At 38.2% G+C, this 14,886-nt stretch overlaps 3 protein-coding genes and 1 pseudogene across 3 annotated transcripts; 3 read left to right on the forward strand and 1 right to left on the reverse strand.

Annotated features, from left to right (window-relative positions):
• Positions 1-120: 120 nt before the first annotated feature.
• LOC108202061 (probable cyclic nucleotide-gated ion channel 20, chloroplastic) lies at positions 121-2,937 on the forward strand. Its single transcript, XM_017370432.2, has 2 exons — positions 121-775; positions 859-2,937. The coding sequence occupies exon 2, from the start codon at positions 896-898 to the stop codon at positions 2,684-2,686; it is 1,791 nt and encodes a 596-aa protein (XP_017225921.1). The 5' UTR covers positions 121-775; positions 859-895; the 3' UTR covers positions 2,687-2,937.
• Positions 2,938-6,203: 3,266 nt separating this feature from the next.
• On the reverse strand, positions 6,204-6,590 carry LOC108201957 (uncharacterized). The gene has a single exon (XM_017370307.2). The coding sequence runs from the start codon at positions 6,588-6,590 to the stop codon at positions 6,204-6,206; it is 387 nt and encodes a 128-aa protein (XP_017225796.1).
• Positions 6,591-7,079: 489 nt separating this feature from the next.
• On the forward strand, positions 7,080-7,922 carry LOC108201956 (uncharacterized). The gene has a single exon (XM_017370306.2). It carries the CDS (start codon positions 7,251-7,253, stop codon positions 7,818-7,820), a length of 570 nt encoding a protein of 189 aa, XP_017225795.1. The 5' UTR covers positions 7,080-7,250; the 3' UTR covers positions 7,821-7,922.
• Positions 7,923-12,332: 4,410 nt separating this feature from the next.
• Positions 12,333-14,401, forward strand: LOC108201638 (probable cyclic nucleotide-gated ion channel 20, chloroplastic; annotated as a pseudogene).
• The last annotated feature ends 485 nt before the right edge of the window (positions 14,402-14,886 follow it).

Genomic DNA, 14,886 nt, shown 5'->3' on the forward strand with positions numbered 1-14,886 from the left:
CCCTGCCCAGGCCTAATCCTTTAGAGAATACAATACCAAATCCTGAGGTTTCCTTCCTTTTGATAAGATGAATTTACACATGTCCAGACTCTTGTAGCCTTAAAGAAAATGGAATTTTGCTGAAAGCTTCGAGAAGGCCCTGTTTAGAGCTTTAGCTGCTGTTCCTCTCCGCGGTGTAATTGCAGGCAAATGAATTTACACATGTCCAGAGTTTGTCCTGCATTGATCATTGCCCAAGTCCAATCATTTTTTTGATGAACCACTTTTCTATTCTTATTACAGAACTCGGTATATCTGATCAGTGATCAATGTTTCACAGAATGATGAACATAAAATTCAAGTTACTATGATAGGATATTGGTACTTTATCAATTAAATTGTCATTAGATTTTGCAAGAATCTGAAGATTAACCGAGGAGAACTTCTGTTCTGTATATTTTAGTAATATTGCTAATTAATTTTTAAATTGGTTGGGTAAAGTGCTAGTAATTAATAAATCTGAAGACTAGTAGGATTGCTAAAACATCACATGTACCCCAACAACTCTAATGGCGTAGACAGAACTAATCTTTCTTCTTCTGACAATGTGTTCACATTTTAACTAGAATATTACCAAGTTCATGTGGAATTGTTGCTCTTTAACCTCGAGAACTGTCCCATTCACGCGGAATTGTTGCTCTTTAACCTAGAGAACTGTCCCATTCACGCGGAATTGTTGCTCTTTAACCTAAAGAACTGTCCCATTTACTATTTCAAGTGGCCGGTGGTTTATCAGGTATAAAAAGCATGTCTTGTTGTCTCATTCCTCCTGCCCAGCAACTTCTTTGGCAAATAATTAAGTTCAATCCTTTGTTTCAGCTATTTCATTGATACATTCAGGCCTGTAACTTAAGCTATGACTGTGACAAAGAAAAATAAAGTATTGAGGCGCAGGGCATCAGTAATTACAGTTCAAGTGAGCTCTCCGCCCTCCAATGATCCAGCGCCCCCGAATAATAATCCGGCAAAGAGCCCTTTTCATGCACTATATAAATGGATTCCTGGAGTCATGAATCCACATTCTAGAAGGGCTCGATATTGGAGTAAATTCTTCATCTTCTTCTTTTTATTTGCATTTCTGTTACAAACTCTATACATCTTTCTGCAGCACGTGAAGCAGGATAAAAATTGTATAGGTGATTTCGAACATTATTATGAGTATGCATTGTTTACTCAGCTGGAATGGACTAATATAATTTACTTGTTGCACATAGCCTTCAAGTTTAGGGTGGCTTATGTCGATCCTAAATCTAGAGTCTTAGTTTACAATCCGAAAAAGGTGGCTCTTAATTATCTCTTTGGATACTTTACTATCGACTTGCTTTTATTTTTTCCATGGACTCAACGTTTTTTAGGACTGACACCCATAGTGTCCGATTGGTCTTATGAGCCAGTTCAGGTTTTATCTTTTTTGCAGTATCTTGCTGTGTTGTGTAGACTTCTTTCTTTATTTGCTGATCAGGCTACAGGCGCCCTCTTCTTTGAGTCATGGTCATCCAAGTTTGCTCTCAATCTTCTCGCTTTTTTTCTGTTTAGTCATGTGGTTGGATCGTTTTGGTATAACTTTGCATTAGATAGAGTAGATAAATGTCTCCGTAAAGCATGTGGCGAGTCCTGGTGCTTCGATTATATCTATTGTGAGCCCAGGAATCTGTACTGGGAAGTCATAGTTGATGCAACATTGTTTGAAAAGTGGACCAATAACAAAAATGCAACGGCTTGTTTTAGTAGAGACGCTTATGACTATGGAATTTACGTACAAGCTGTCAGTCTAATGAAAAACTCTAATCTACTAATGCGATACATATATTCACTATTTTGGGGGTTCCAGCAAATTAGTACTTTGGCAGGAAATCAAATTCCAGCTTTTTTTCTCGTGGAGGTTTTATTCACTATGTTTGTTACTGCTACGGGTCTCTTGTTGTTCTCCTTTCTCATTGGAAATATCCAAAACTTTCTCCAAGCTCTGGGACGTAGGAGTTTAGAAAATTCTCTAAGGCGCTCTGACATTGAGCAATGGATGAGCCATCGGCAATTACCAGAAGATCTTAAAGCAAAAATCCGTGAATCAGAACAATATAATTGGCTTGCCACCAAAGGTCTGAATGAATTGATGCTATTGGAGAATCTACCAGAAGACCTTCAAAGAGATATACGCCGACATCTCTTTAAATTTGACAATAAACTCCCCATTGTTGCCTCAATGGACGAGTCCATCAAAGATGCCATCAGGGAAAGAATGAAACACAACACATATATTGAGGGAAGTAGAGTTTTGGTTCGTGGAGGTCTAATGGATAAGATGGTTTACATTGTTCAGGGGAAGCTTGAGAGTACTAGCGAAGGTGAGAATGTAGTTCCTTTGTCTGAGGGGGATGTCTGCGGCGCAGAACTTATTACGCTGTGCCTAGAGCATTATGTGCTGAATAGAGATGGAGATAAATTCAGAATTCCAGCAGGAAAATTGGTGAGCAAGAGGACGGTTCGATGCATAACAAATGTAGAAGCATTTACACTTAGAGCTGCAGACCTGGAGGATGTCTTCAGTTTGTACTCTGGGCTTCTCATACAAAATCCTCTTGTTCAAGGTGCCATTACCAAGGAATCGCTTTATCCAAAGAGTCTTTTGCGCAGTAGATCATACTAAACTTGCACGAAGGTGTTGAAAGAACCGAAGAAGTGACCAAAAGAATTTTACGTTGTTCTGTTCATTTCAGACCTGCTACTGCAGCGACCTAGAATAATTTCTAGTGCATCTTTAATTTATGTAATTTTAATTTGCACTTCAATGTGTTTTCAGTGGAACTCTTTTAATTCTTGTATAGGCTCTATGTATCCACTGCTCGTCTGATCCAAGTTAAAGAACTGTCATCAATCATAGTCTTCATAATTTCTTTGGGATGGAACTTGCACATATGTTAATAGGCTTCACTTCAAAAAACATAAGATAAAAAGATTCCAGCGAAAACATTGTTGGTGAATATGGTGGTAACTTGGATTTTTCTGAAGTCGTGTGAACACTTTCAGATTGAAGTTATTTGTGGTTCACCAAATAATTCAATCGGATAAAGTCAGAAATTCTGCAAGAAGAGAGAATGTGTTTTGTTGTGTATTTCAAATGAACCATGTATATAGAAATGATCAATACAACATCTATATATAGATGTCAATAGATGTGTCTTTTTGACAATAGGCACACCTTCATCCAAATAGATTTGTCTAATGGCAATAGACATGTCTTATCCTAATAAATGTGTCTAATGTCAATGGATAAATCTAATGCCAATAGACACTTCTCTTCCACTAGATGTGTCCAATGCCAATGAACATGCCTCATAAGCACTAACACTAAAATCATAATAATGTCGAACAAAGCATACACTCCGTACTCTCCTGACTTGTTCGATGTAATATTATGATTACATTGATCAACTAGTTAATTCAATTACACTAAAATATCCAACAAACATCATATAAATAACTACGCCTCAAGCCGAAGGATGTGAATGACAATATTGAAAATTTCATTGTGTTTGTGTGGGCTACAGATGATAAGGGGAGTCAATATTGTTCATGGTTCCACTTACACTTCAAAGGAACCGTCTACGAATACTCAAATACCGCGCGATAGGATCCATTTTGTGATACCCTTTTAAGGGGAATGATGCTTGTAGAGGTGAATTGTTATGCTTTAGCTTCAAAGTACTGTTAGCCCTTAGATTTTTAGTGATGATAAACTACTTTTGAATATTCAGATAATTGTTTGGATTATGTCTGTTACTTCTTTCAGCTATCTTTCAGGAGGACTTAATCAAGTTTGTTTCAACAAACTTTCTACTGGATAAACTATACTGCCCTTATCTTATATTCTTGTTTATCCAACTACCCTGATATTTAAACTGTTATGTTTCTAATGTTTATTATTCCAACAGTTTAAATTGTTCAACAGTCATATTATAACAGATTGTGCTCTCCAGGTTTAATTCATATATCTGTTATATTTGTCCTAAATATTAGCTTGTTGGTTTATTGTCTAACAGCTATAATTCAAACTCTCCAACAGCTATATTTTACAGGCTATAAATTAGCTTGGACTTCAACTCAGAAGATACAAGAGCCTTCAACGATTTCAATTCTCCAGAGCTTTAATTCTTTATATCAGAGTGAAACAATCTATTATCTGAGTTGTACCTTAATTCATTTCTAATCACTTGTGCCGGGTTGTGGCAATTAGATACGTTTACAAGTTAGAACCAAGTTAGCCAGTGGGCTAGATAACATGTGCTAGGTGACAATGGTGTCAAGGGAAGGGTTCTTCCGAAGGCTTGTAATTTGTAATCAGCAAAACTGTAAGCTTTATATTATTGTTAATAATATAATCTCTAGTTGGTACGGGGACTTGGATGTAGGCCATAGAACTGATAGGGGCCAAACCAAGTGAAAATTCTTGGTGTTGTTCTTGCTTATTATTTTGTCAGTTAATTACTGTGTTTGTTTGCTGTTAAGAGCCTTCAACGATTTCAATTCTCCAGAGCTTTAATTCTTTATATCAGAGTGAAACAATCTATTATCTGAGTTGTACCTTAATTCATTTCTAATCACTTGTGCCGGGTTGTGGCAATTAGATACGTTTACAAGTTAGAACCAAGTTAGCCAGTGGGCTAGATAGCAGGTGCTAGGTGACAGTGGTGTCAAGGGAAGGGTTCCTCCGAAGGCTTGTAATTTGTAATCAGCAAAACTGTAAGCTTTATATTATTGTTAATAATATAATCTCTGGTTGGTACGGGGACTTGGATGTAGGCCATAGAACTGATAGGGGCCGAACCAAGTGAAAATTCTTGGTGTTGTTTTTGCTTATTATTTTGTCAGTTAATTACTGTGTTTGTTTGCTGTTAACTGCTTTAGTTTTATATAAAAGAGACAGTCTCATTTGCAATTGAGACAGACTCATTTGTTTGACAGATTAAGTTTTGTGCCCGGTTAAATTACAAGTACTGGGACAAAGCAGTTGTGACAAGGGTTGTGAACACATGTCGACCTTAATGATATTTTGTTGCGTAGCCATATTTTGAAGGATTGGAAACTCTAGTTGATGTCGAGAATGTTGGATACCAGAAAATGTTGGAGAAGGGGAGGACTTGATATGGTGATCTTTAGGCTTTTTTCTAGGGCCGACCAAACTGGCGGTTTGAGCCATTCCGTGCCGGCTCATCGGCAGGCCTTGCTCGTTCCGCCCAAGCACGGAATCGGCACAGCCTGCTGTAAAGGCGTGCCCTGCTGTGCTTGTGAGAAGTAAAACCGTAATCGGCACTGAGGGTTCAGCGCTCAGGCACACAATTCATAGTTCGGCTCGTGGCACACGAGTTAACGGCGGGTTGGTGGTTCAGCAAGTTGAGTTCTCACATTTTATCTCTATCGTAGGAAAAAGACATACCTCCACCGTGATTTAAAGTCATGAAACTACTGAGTTGCGTTTGTTGTGAAGACGATCCCCACGTGCTTCTCCACTTTCGTGGCTCTGCCTCAAAATACTATGATGTTGTTTCAAAGTATCGATCAAGAGTACCCGTACCGGTTTTTCTAATGATCCTAAAGGACCCTTGTATTCGATTCATTTGTACACAAAGCCCAACTTTATCACTACCACAGTCCACAAGAGCCCAAAATCTCCGATATCATTAGTCCGACAAGTTCGAATCTTTGTCAAAAACAAGACCGTGATTACGGGGCCGTTGGGGTTAACTTAAAAACAGTGACTTTTTATTTATAATAAAGAAATGAAAATTAAATACTTCTTACAAACAAACACCACCAACAATAACTAACAAGAAATAAACTAATATAACTCGCTAACCATTTATTATGATTGGATTTCTTCGAAACTTCAACATTATGCTTCAGGTTTAGAAGTAGAATGTAATTTATTTTAATATGAACAATAGATTATATTATCTCAGCGACAACAAATAATTTTGTATTTAATACAAGTTCTGACATGATTCCGTCACTTGGGAACACCGTACATTCGGAGATGCATAGACACCAACATTTCCGATGGAAATAGTTAACAGCAAGCACTACATGGGTTCTTGTCCACAACAAATCACAGCATCTGATCAGTTGACAAGAAACTATACATGATCATATCCCTAATTTCACCTTTGTTAAACCCATACTTCCTCAACAGTCAACAGCCCTTCTTTTCTGAACCCAACTTTCTCAAGCACCCTTTGAGACCCTTTATTTTCTTCTTCCACCAAAGCCTCTATCCTGGCCAAGTATGAAAATTTCTTGAACACCTTAGCTATGGCCTTTTTCAATGCATCAGTGGCTATGCCAAGCCCCCAATACTCCGCGCTAAGCGCGTAGCTGACATGCGCCCGGTGATGATCGTCTCCGGGTTCAGGCTTGACTGAAACATAGCCTATGCATGTGTCATCCATGCAGATGGAGTGGCGCCAGGGATGTGGTATAGCAACTTGCTGAATGTATGTGAGTGCTTCATCTCTGGAAGTGATGCTGGGCCATCTTAGGTATTGAGTCCTTGTCATCACTGGCCCATTTCAAGAAATCATCAGCGTCTGAAATCTTGAAGGGCCTGAGAGAGATTCTTGCTGAGTCCATTTAGATTGAAGAGATGAATACAAATACAGAGTAATATTTTGAATGATATGCAGGATAAGAATACTGGCCTAAACTTGAATGTGACCTTATTTAACCACACGCCGCATTATCGTAAAAAACGGGAATCAGACTTAATAGGTGAAGACACGAAATAAAGATTAATCAGAGATTGATTGGACTGATCAGAGATTAGTTGATTAATTAAATAATCAAATACTTAATCAGTTCAATGAGTTACGGAAAATGGATTAGTCGGTGGTTAATCGCCGATTTTAGAATGGAAAGTCTACACAGAAATGTTAAAGATAGAAGAAAAAGTTGGAGTCAAGGATCATGCAGCAGCCTAGATTGACTAGTTTCACAAGAATCTTATCAGTTGCAGAGTGGCTGAAAATATATTATCCACTGCTTGGTCTCCAAGTAATAGAAATCTGTCATCAATTATAGATTCATAAGTTCAAGCTTCACGGAAATTTCTTTGGGTATGAAAGACATATATAAATAGACTTGTCACATGAAGGCATGCTCTTCAAAAAACAGAACAAGAAAACATTTGAAGCACAACAGACACACAATATTTACACATCATGGCAGAAAATGAGATGCAGCCCAAGTCCAAAGACATACTAAATGATGAAGATGACTATTCGGATATAAGTTTGCGGCTGATGGATGTGAATGACATAGATGATTTCATGGTATGGGCTACAGATGATAAGGTGAGTCGGTATTGTACATGGTCTACTTACACTTCTAAGGAGCAAGCTATGGACTTTTTCACTAACATCGTCGCTCCACATCCCTGGTTGAGAGCCATATGCCTCAGAAACCGCGCGATAGGAAGCATATCTGTGACACCATTCGAAGGCAGTGACGCCTGTAGAGGTGAACTTGGTTATGTTTTGGCTTCAAAGTACTGGGGAAAAGGCATTGTGACAAGGGCTGTGAAAAAGGTTGCCTCAGTGATATTTGCTGAGTGGCCACATTTGGAAAGATTAGAAGCTCTGGTTGACGTTGACAATGCTGGATCACAGAGAGTGCTGCAGAAAGCTGGATTTCAGAGGGAAGGTGTTCTGAGGAAGTATGTGATTCAGAAGGGAAGGACTAGAGATATGGTGATCTTTAGCCTTCTTTCTAGTGAAATTACTCAAAGTTAAATTTTAGTATTGTTTCGTTTCGTATGGGCTGGAATATTGGATTGTAATTTTAATTATTATGATGTTATGTCATATATATGTGGAAGAACTTGTCACAGTAGAGCTAAGTTGGTGCCCTGTTCAGTAGAGCTTAGATATTTAAATTTCGGAATTAAGACTCTTGTGATTAAAAAAAATGAATTGATGGCAACAGACTGGTAAAAATTTTCCCTGCCCAGGCCTAATCCCTTAAAGATTGATACCAAATCCTGAGGTTTCCTTTCTTTTTATAAGATGAATTTACACATGTCCAGACTCTTGTAGCCTTAAAGAAAATGGAAATTTGTCGAAAGCATCGAGAAGGCCATGTTTGGAGCTTTATCTGCTGTCCCTTTCCGCGGTGAAATTGCAAGCAAATGAATTTACACATGTCCAGACTCTTTCCTGCATTGATCATTGCCCAAGTTTGGATGCATGACGAGGTACCCAGTCACACGATATTTGAACATGAACTTATGAGAAGCTTGTGTGTAATCAAGATTATTGGATATAGTCATCATCAATCTCTTGTGTGTAGGCAAGATTGTAGAATGAAGGACAATGCTTCATGTAATCATAATTTGATGCAAAGTATTCAACTGAGTCAATTGAGACACCATATCATCTTTCATCTCCAACATATTTCATCAAAAATATTGCTAATTAATTTTTAAATTGGTTGGGTAAAGCGCGGAATATTATTAAAACATCACATGTACCCCAACAACTATAATGGCGCAGACAGAGCTTGCAATCTTTCTTCTTCTGACAATGTGGTGACATTTTTACTAGAATATTACCAAGTTCACGCGGAACTGTTGCTCTTTAACCTAGAGAACTGTCCCCTTTACAATTTCTCAGGTAAAAAAAGCATGTCTTGTTGTCTTTTTTCTCCTGCCCAGCAAGTTCCTCGGCAAATATTTAACTTCAATCCTTTGTTTCTCAGCTATTTGTGAGAAACACAGGGCTTTTACATTAAATTAATCTAGGGATTTAAATCCCTTTCTTTCTCAGCAATTTCTCAAACGGTGTTTCTTTTAATCTATATAAAAAGCACGCTTCCTCGCTATAACATTCAAGCTTGTAAGTTGAAATATGAATGGCCTTAATGAATCAGCCATAGCCATACCCATACCAGCAAGCTCTCAACCCTCCAATAATATTCAGCCAAACAGACCTTTTCATGCACTATGTCGAAGAATGTATTTTTGGGTCATAAATCCATATTCTAGGTGTGGTCAGATATGGAGGAAATTCTTCATCTCCTTCTTTTTATCTGTATTTCTCTTACAAACTCTGAGCATCTTTTCGTAGGATGTGAAGCAGGATAAAAATTGCATAGCTCGAATTGAGATTCAGTTTGAAGGCATATTGTATCTCCTGCTATGGTGGAGTAATATCATTTTTATAGTGCACATAATCATTAAGTTTAAGACGGCCTATGTCGATCCTAAATCTAGACTTCTAGTTTATGATCCTAAGTCTAGGGAAACAGGAGTTTTGAAAATTCTCTAAGGGGCTCTGACATTGAGCAATGGATGAGCCATCGCCAAATTCCAGACGATCTTAAAGCAAAAATCCGTGAATCAGAACGATATAATTGGCTGGCCACCAGAGGTCTGAATGAATTGATGCTATTAGAGAATTTACCAGAAGACCTTCAGAGAGCTATTCGTCGACATCTCTTCAGATTTGACAAAAAACTCCCCATTGTTGCCTCAATGGACGAGTCCATCTTAGATGCCATCAGGGAAAGAATGGAACACAAAACTTATATTGAGGGAAGTAGAGTTTTGGTTCGTGGAGGTCTCATGGATAAGATGGTTTACATTGTTCAGGGGAAGCTTGAGAGTGCTAGCGAAGGAGAGAATGTAGTTCCTTTGTCTGCGGCGCAGAACTTATTACATTGTGCCTAGAGCATTATGTTCTGAACAGAGAGGGAGATAAATTTAGAATTCCAGCAGGGAAATTGGTGAGCAAGAGGACGGTCCGATGCTTAACAAATGTAGAAGCATTTACACTTAGAGCTGCAGACCTGGAGGAGGTCTTCTTTTTATACTCTGGGCTTCTAATACAAAATCCTCTTGTTCAAGGTGCCATTACGAAGGAATCGCTTCATCGAAAGAGTCTTTTGCGCAGTAGATCCTATTAAACTTGCACGAAGGTGTTGGAAGAACCGAAGAAGTGACCGAAAGAAATTTACGTTGTTCTGATCATTTCAGAGCTGCTACTGCAGCGACCTAGAATAATTTCTGGTGCATCTTTAATTATGCAATTTTAATTTCCACTTGCAATGTGTTTCCAGTGCAACTCTTTTTATTTCTTGTATAGGTTCTATGTATCCACTGCTCGTCTCCAAGTTAAAGAAAACTGTCATCAATCATAGTCTTCATAATTTCTTTGGGATGGAACTTGCACATATGTTAATACTTAATAGGCCTTCACTTCAAAAAACATAAGATAAAAAGATTCCAACGTAAACATCATATAAATAACTACGCCTCAGGCCGATGGATGTTAATGACATTGATGATTTCATTGTGTGGGCTACAGATGATAAGGGGAGTCAATATTGTTCATGGTTGCACTTACACTTCAAAGGAACCGTCTCAAATACCGCGTGATAGGATCCATATTGTGATATCCTTTTAAGGGAATAATGCTTCATGCTTGTAGAGGTAAATTTTGTTATGCTTTAGCTTCAAAGTACTGGGACAAAGGAGTTTTGACAAGGGCTGTGAACATGTGGACCTCAATGATATTTTGTTGAGGAGCCATATTTGGAAATATTGGAAGCTCTAGTTGATGTCGAGAATGTTGGATCACAGAAAATGTTGGAGAAGGGGAAGACTTGAGATATGGTGATCTTTAGGCTTCTTTCTAGAGCCGACCAAACTGGCGGTTCGAGCCGTGCCGTGCCGTGCCGGCTCACCGGCAGGCGTTTCTCGTTCCGCCCAGGCACGGAACCAGCACAGCCTGCTGTAAAGGCGAGTCGTAACGTGCTTGTGAGAAGTAAAATCGTAACCGGCACTGAGGGTTCAGCGATCAGGCACACAATTCATGGTTCGGCTCGTGGTACACGAGTTAGCGGTTCAACGGGTTCGATGGAGAGGCGGTTGTAATTTTATTTTACTTTACTCAAATGTAATTTATTTTTAATCGGCGTGCGAAGTTACTCTTTTACCCCTGCCTTTGTTAACTTTAACAGTCAATTAAACGGAATGTGGTCAAAGGGGTGCAAATCGAAGCGCTTTTAAACTTTAGGGTGCATACTGCCAAAAAAAATTGTATGAGACCAAATCGAAAAAGCGCATAAACTTAAGGAGTACAATGTGTAAATCGCTCCTGCTGTTATCAATATCAAGTCCATGAATATTTAATGTCTCTATCAGTTCATCAAACAATCCAATGTCCTCATGTGTTGCAGACTTCTAAAAGCTCAATAAAATATTAATCAATAATAAACATATGTATGTACTTGTATAGTTGTATGGTCGTTAAATATTTTTAATGTATTCAGGATAATAATGCTGGCCTAAGCTTGAATGTGACCCAACATAAGTAACTACACGTAATGCTGATTTTTAAAAGTAAAAGTTGGAGTCAATGATCATGCAGCAGCTTAGATACATTAGTTCACAAGAATCTCATCAATTATAGAGTGGGTGAATTAATATATTAATTACTGCTTGCTCTCCGGCTCCTAAGTGATCAAAAAAGAAAGAAGAACTCTGAGTAATAGTCAACTATAGATTAGTTGAAGCTTCATGGAAATTTATTTGGGTATGAAAGACATATATAAATAAACTTGTCAGGTAGGCATGCTCTTCAAAATAGACTTGTCACCCAATTTTTTTTGGGATGATTTGATAATCCTCCGCGCCTTTAGAACATCTTTAATGATGCTCTAAATTGACTTTTTTTTAAAAAAATAATATGATACATAACTCCTATTAAGTTAATATATTATATATAAATAATTCCAGCCCTACTCTTTATACATGTTCTTTATTTATATTTTATTATTGTTTGAGAGAAAAATCGGAGAGAATTGAGAGAAAAGTCGGAGAGAAATAGGAAGAAGTCAATATTATGGGGCCGGTTGGGTAAACTTGAAAAAAAAGTGTTTCTTACTTACAGTAAAGAAGTAGACTAGAAATGAGAAGTAAATTAAGACTTATAAGTGATATAACTGCTTGAGAATAAAGTAGAAATCCTGAGACGGAAGCTAACATTCTCAGCTTTTTATAAGTGCGTCTCGCTTTTTACACAAACGAGTCTTGAAAAGCAAAAGTCGGCTTCCCGCAAAAAAACCACAAACCTTGTTTGCCAAACAGGCAGTATATTCAATGATAATAAGTTTAAAGCACCTGCAGCTGTTTAAAAAATAGCAAATAGATAAAACTCTTAGATACAGTTAAGGAACTTAGAGATGATGATCTCACACAACCACTTTAAAAATTAAAGAAAGTGACAGCAAGTAAAGCTTTAAAGATGGCCTTTGCTACAAGAATTTATATAAAAAGCACGATTCCTCCCTATAACATTCGAGCTTGTAAGTTGAATATGAATGGCCTTAATGCATCTGCAGCCATAGCCATACCAGCAAGCTCTCAACCCTCCAATAATATTCAGCCTAACAGACTTCATGCACTACGTCGAAGAATTGATTTATGGGTCATGAATCCATATTCTAGGTGTGGTCGGATTTGGAGGAAATTCATCATCTCCTTCTTTATATCTGTATTTCTCTTACAAACTCTGAGCGTCTTTTTGCAGTACGTGAAGCAGGATAAAAATTGCATAGCTCAAATCGACAGTAGATTAGAAGGCATATCGCAGATCCTGCTAAAGTTGAGCAATATCGTATTTATATTGCACATAATCATAAGTTTAGGACGGCCTATGTTGATCCTAAATCTAGACTTCTAGTTTACGAACCGAAAAAAATAATTTTTAATTATATTCGTCTAGACTTTTTCATCGATTTTTTTTTCATATTACCAATTGCCCGACAATCTGTGGAAGCCGCACTTGTGGGGACCAAATTGTCTGTTGAGACGATCGGGGCTTTTTTATTTTTGCAGACTCTTGCTGTGTTGTGGAGACTGCTATCTTTCTTTGCTGAGCCATCTGTTGGCGCCTTCTTTGAGTCATGGTCATCGAAATTTGTTGCCAATCTTGTCGCATTTTTTCTTTTTAGTCATGTGGTTGGGGGATTTTGGTATTACTTCGCATCAAATAGGGTAGAACGATGTCTTGAAGAAGCCTGTGGCGAGCCTTGGTGCTTTGATTATATATCATGTGAGCCTGCAAATTATAATCCCAACTTCAGAATTAATCTAACGTTATTGAGTAAGTGGAAGAACAACAAAAATGCTACGGCTTGTTTTGGTCCAGACGGTTACAACTATGGAATTTATGTTCAGGCTGTCAGTCTGATGGAAAATTCTAATATGCCAGTGCGATATATATATTCACTGTCTTGGGGTTTCCAGCAAATTAGTACTCTGGCCGGAAATCAAACTCCATCTGTCTTTGTCGTTGAAGTTCTCTTCACTATGTTTATCACTGCTATGGGTCTTTTGCTGTTTTCTTTTCTCATTGGAAATATACAGAGGTTTCTCCAAGCTCGGGGAAGCAGGAGTTTTGAAAATTCTCTAAGGGGCTCTGACATTGAGCAATGGATGAGCCATCGGCGATTGCCAGACGATCTCAAAGCAAAAATCCGTGAATCAGAACGATATAATTGGCTGGCCACCAGAGGTCTGAATGAATTGATGCTATTAGAGAATCTACCTGAAGACCTTCAAAGAGATATACGCCGACATCTCTTCAAATTTGACAAAAGCCTCCCCATTGTTGCCTTAATGGACGAGTCCATCTTAGATGCCATCAGGGAAAGAATGAAACACAAAACATATATTGAGGGAAGTAGAGTTTTAGTTCGTGGAGGTCTCATGGATAAGATGGTTTACATTGTTCAGGGGAAGCTTGAGAGTAGTAGCGAAGATGAGAACGTAGTTCCTTTGTCTGAGGGGGATGTCTGCGGCGCAGAACTTATTACATTGTGCCTAGAGCATTATGTGCTGAATAGAGATGGAGATAAATTTAGAATTCCAGCAGGGAAATTGGTGAGCAAGAGGACGGTCCGATGCTTAACAAATGTAGAAGCATTTACGCTTAGAGCTGCAGACCTGGAGAATGTCTTCAGTTTGTACTCTGGGCTTCTCATACAAAATTCTCTTGTTCAAGGTGCCATTACGAAGGAATCGCTTTATCCAAAGAGTCTTTTTCGCAGTAGATCATATTAAACTTGCACGAAGGTGTTGGAAGAAGCGAAGAAGTGAGCAAAAGAAATATACGTTGTTCTGTTCATTTCAGACCTGCTACTGCAGCTACCCAGAATAATTTGTAGTGCACCTTTAATTATGTAATTTAGATTTCCACTTGCAATGTGTTTCCAGTGCAACTCTTTTAATTTCTTGTATAGGCTCTATGTATCCACTGCTCGTCTCCAAGTTAAAGAAAACTGTCATCAATCATAGTCTTCATAATTTCTCTGGGATGGAACTTGCACATATGTTAATAAGCCTTCACGTTAAAAAACATAAGATAAAAAGATTTCAACGAAAACATCATATAAATAGCTAGGCCTCGGGCCGATGGATGTGAATGACATTGATGATTTCATTTTGTGGGTTACAGAGTACAGATGATAAGAGGAGTCAATATTGTTCACGGTTGCACTTACACTTCAAAGGAACCGTCTATGGAATACTCAAATACCGCGCGATAGGATCCATATTGTGATACCCTTTTGAGGGGAATGATGCTTCATGCTTGTAGAGGTAAATTTTGTTATGCTTTAGCTTCAAAGTACTGGGACAAAGGAGTTGTGACAAGGGCTGTGAACATGTGGACCTCAATGATATTTTGTTGAGGAGACATATTTGGAAATATTGGAAGCTCTAGTTGGAGAATGTTGGATCATAGAAAATGTTGGAGAAGGGGAAGACTTGAGATATGGTGATCTTTAGGCTTCTTT

Source organism: Daucus carota, chromosome 9 (genome assembly GCF_001625215.2).
Source record: "Daucus carota subsp. sativus chromosome 9, DH1 v3.0, whole genome shotgun sequence".
Lineage (NCBI taxonomy): Eukaryota > Viridiplantae > Streptophyta > Magnoliopsida > Apiales > Apiaceae > Daucus > Daucus carota.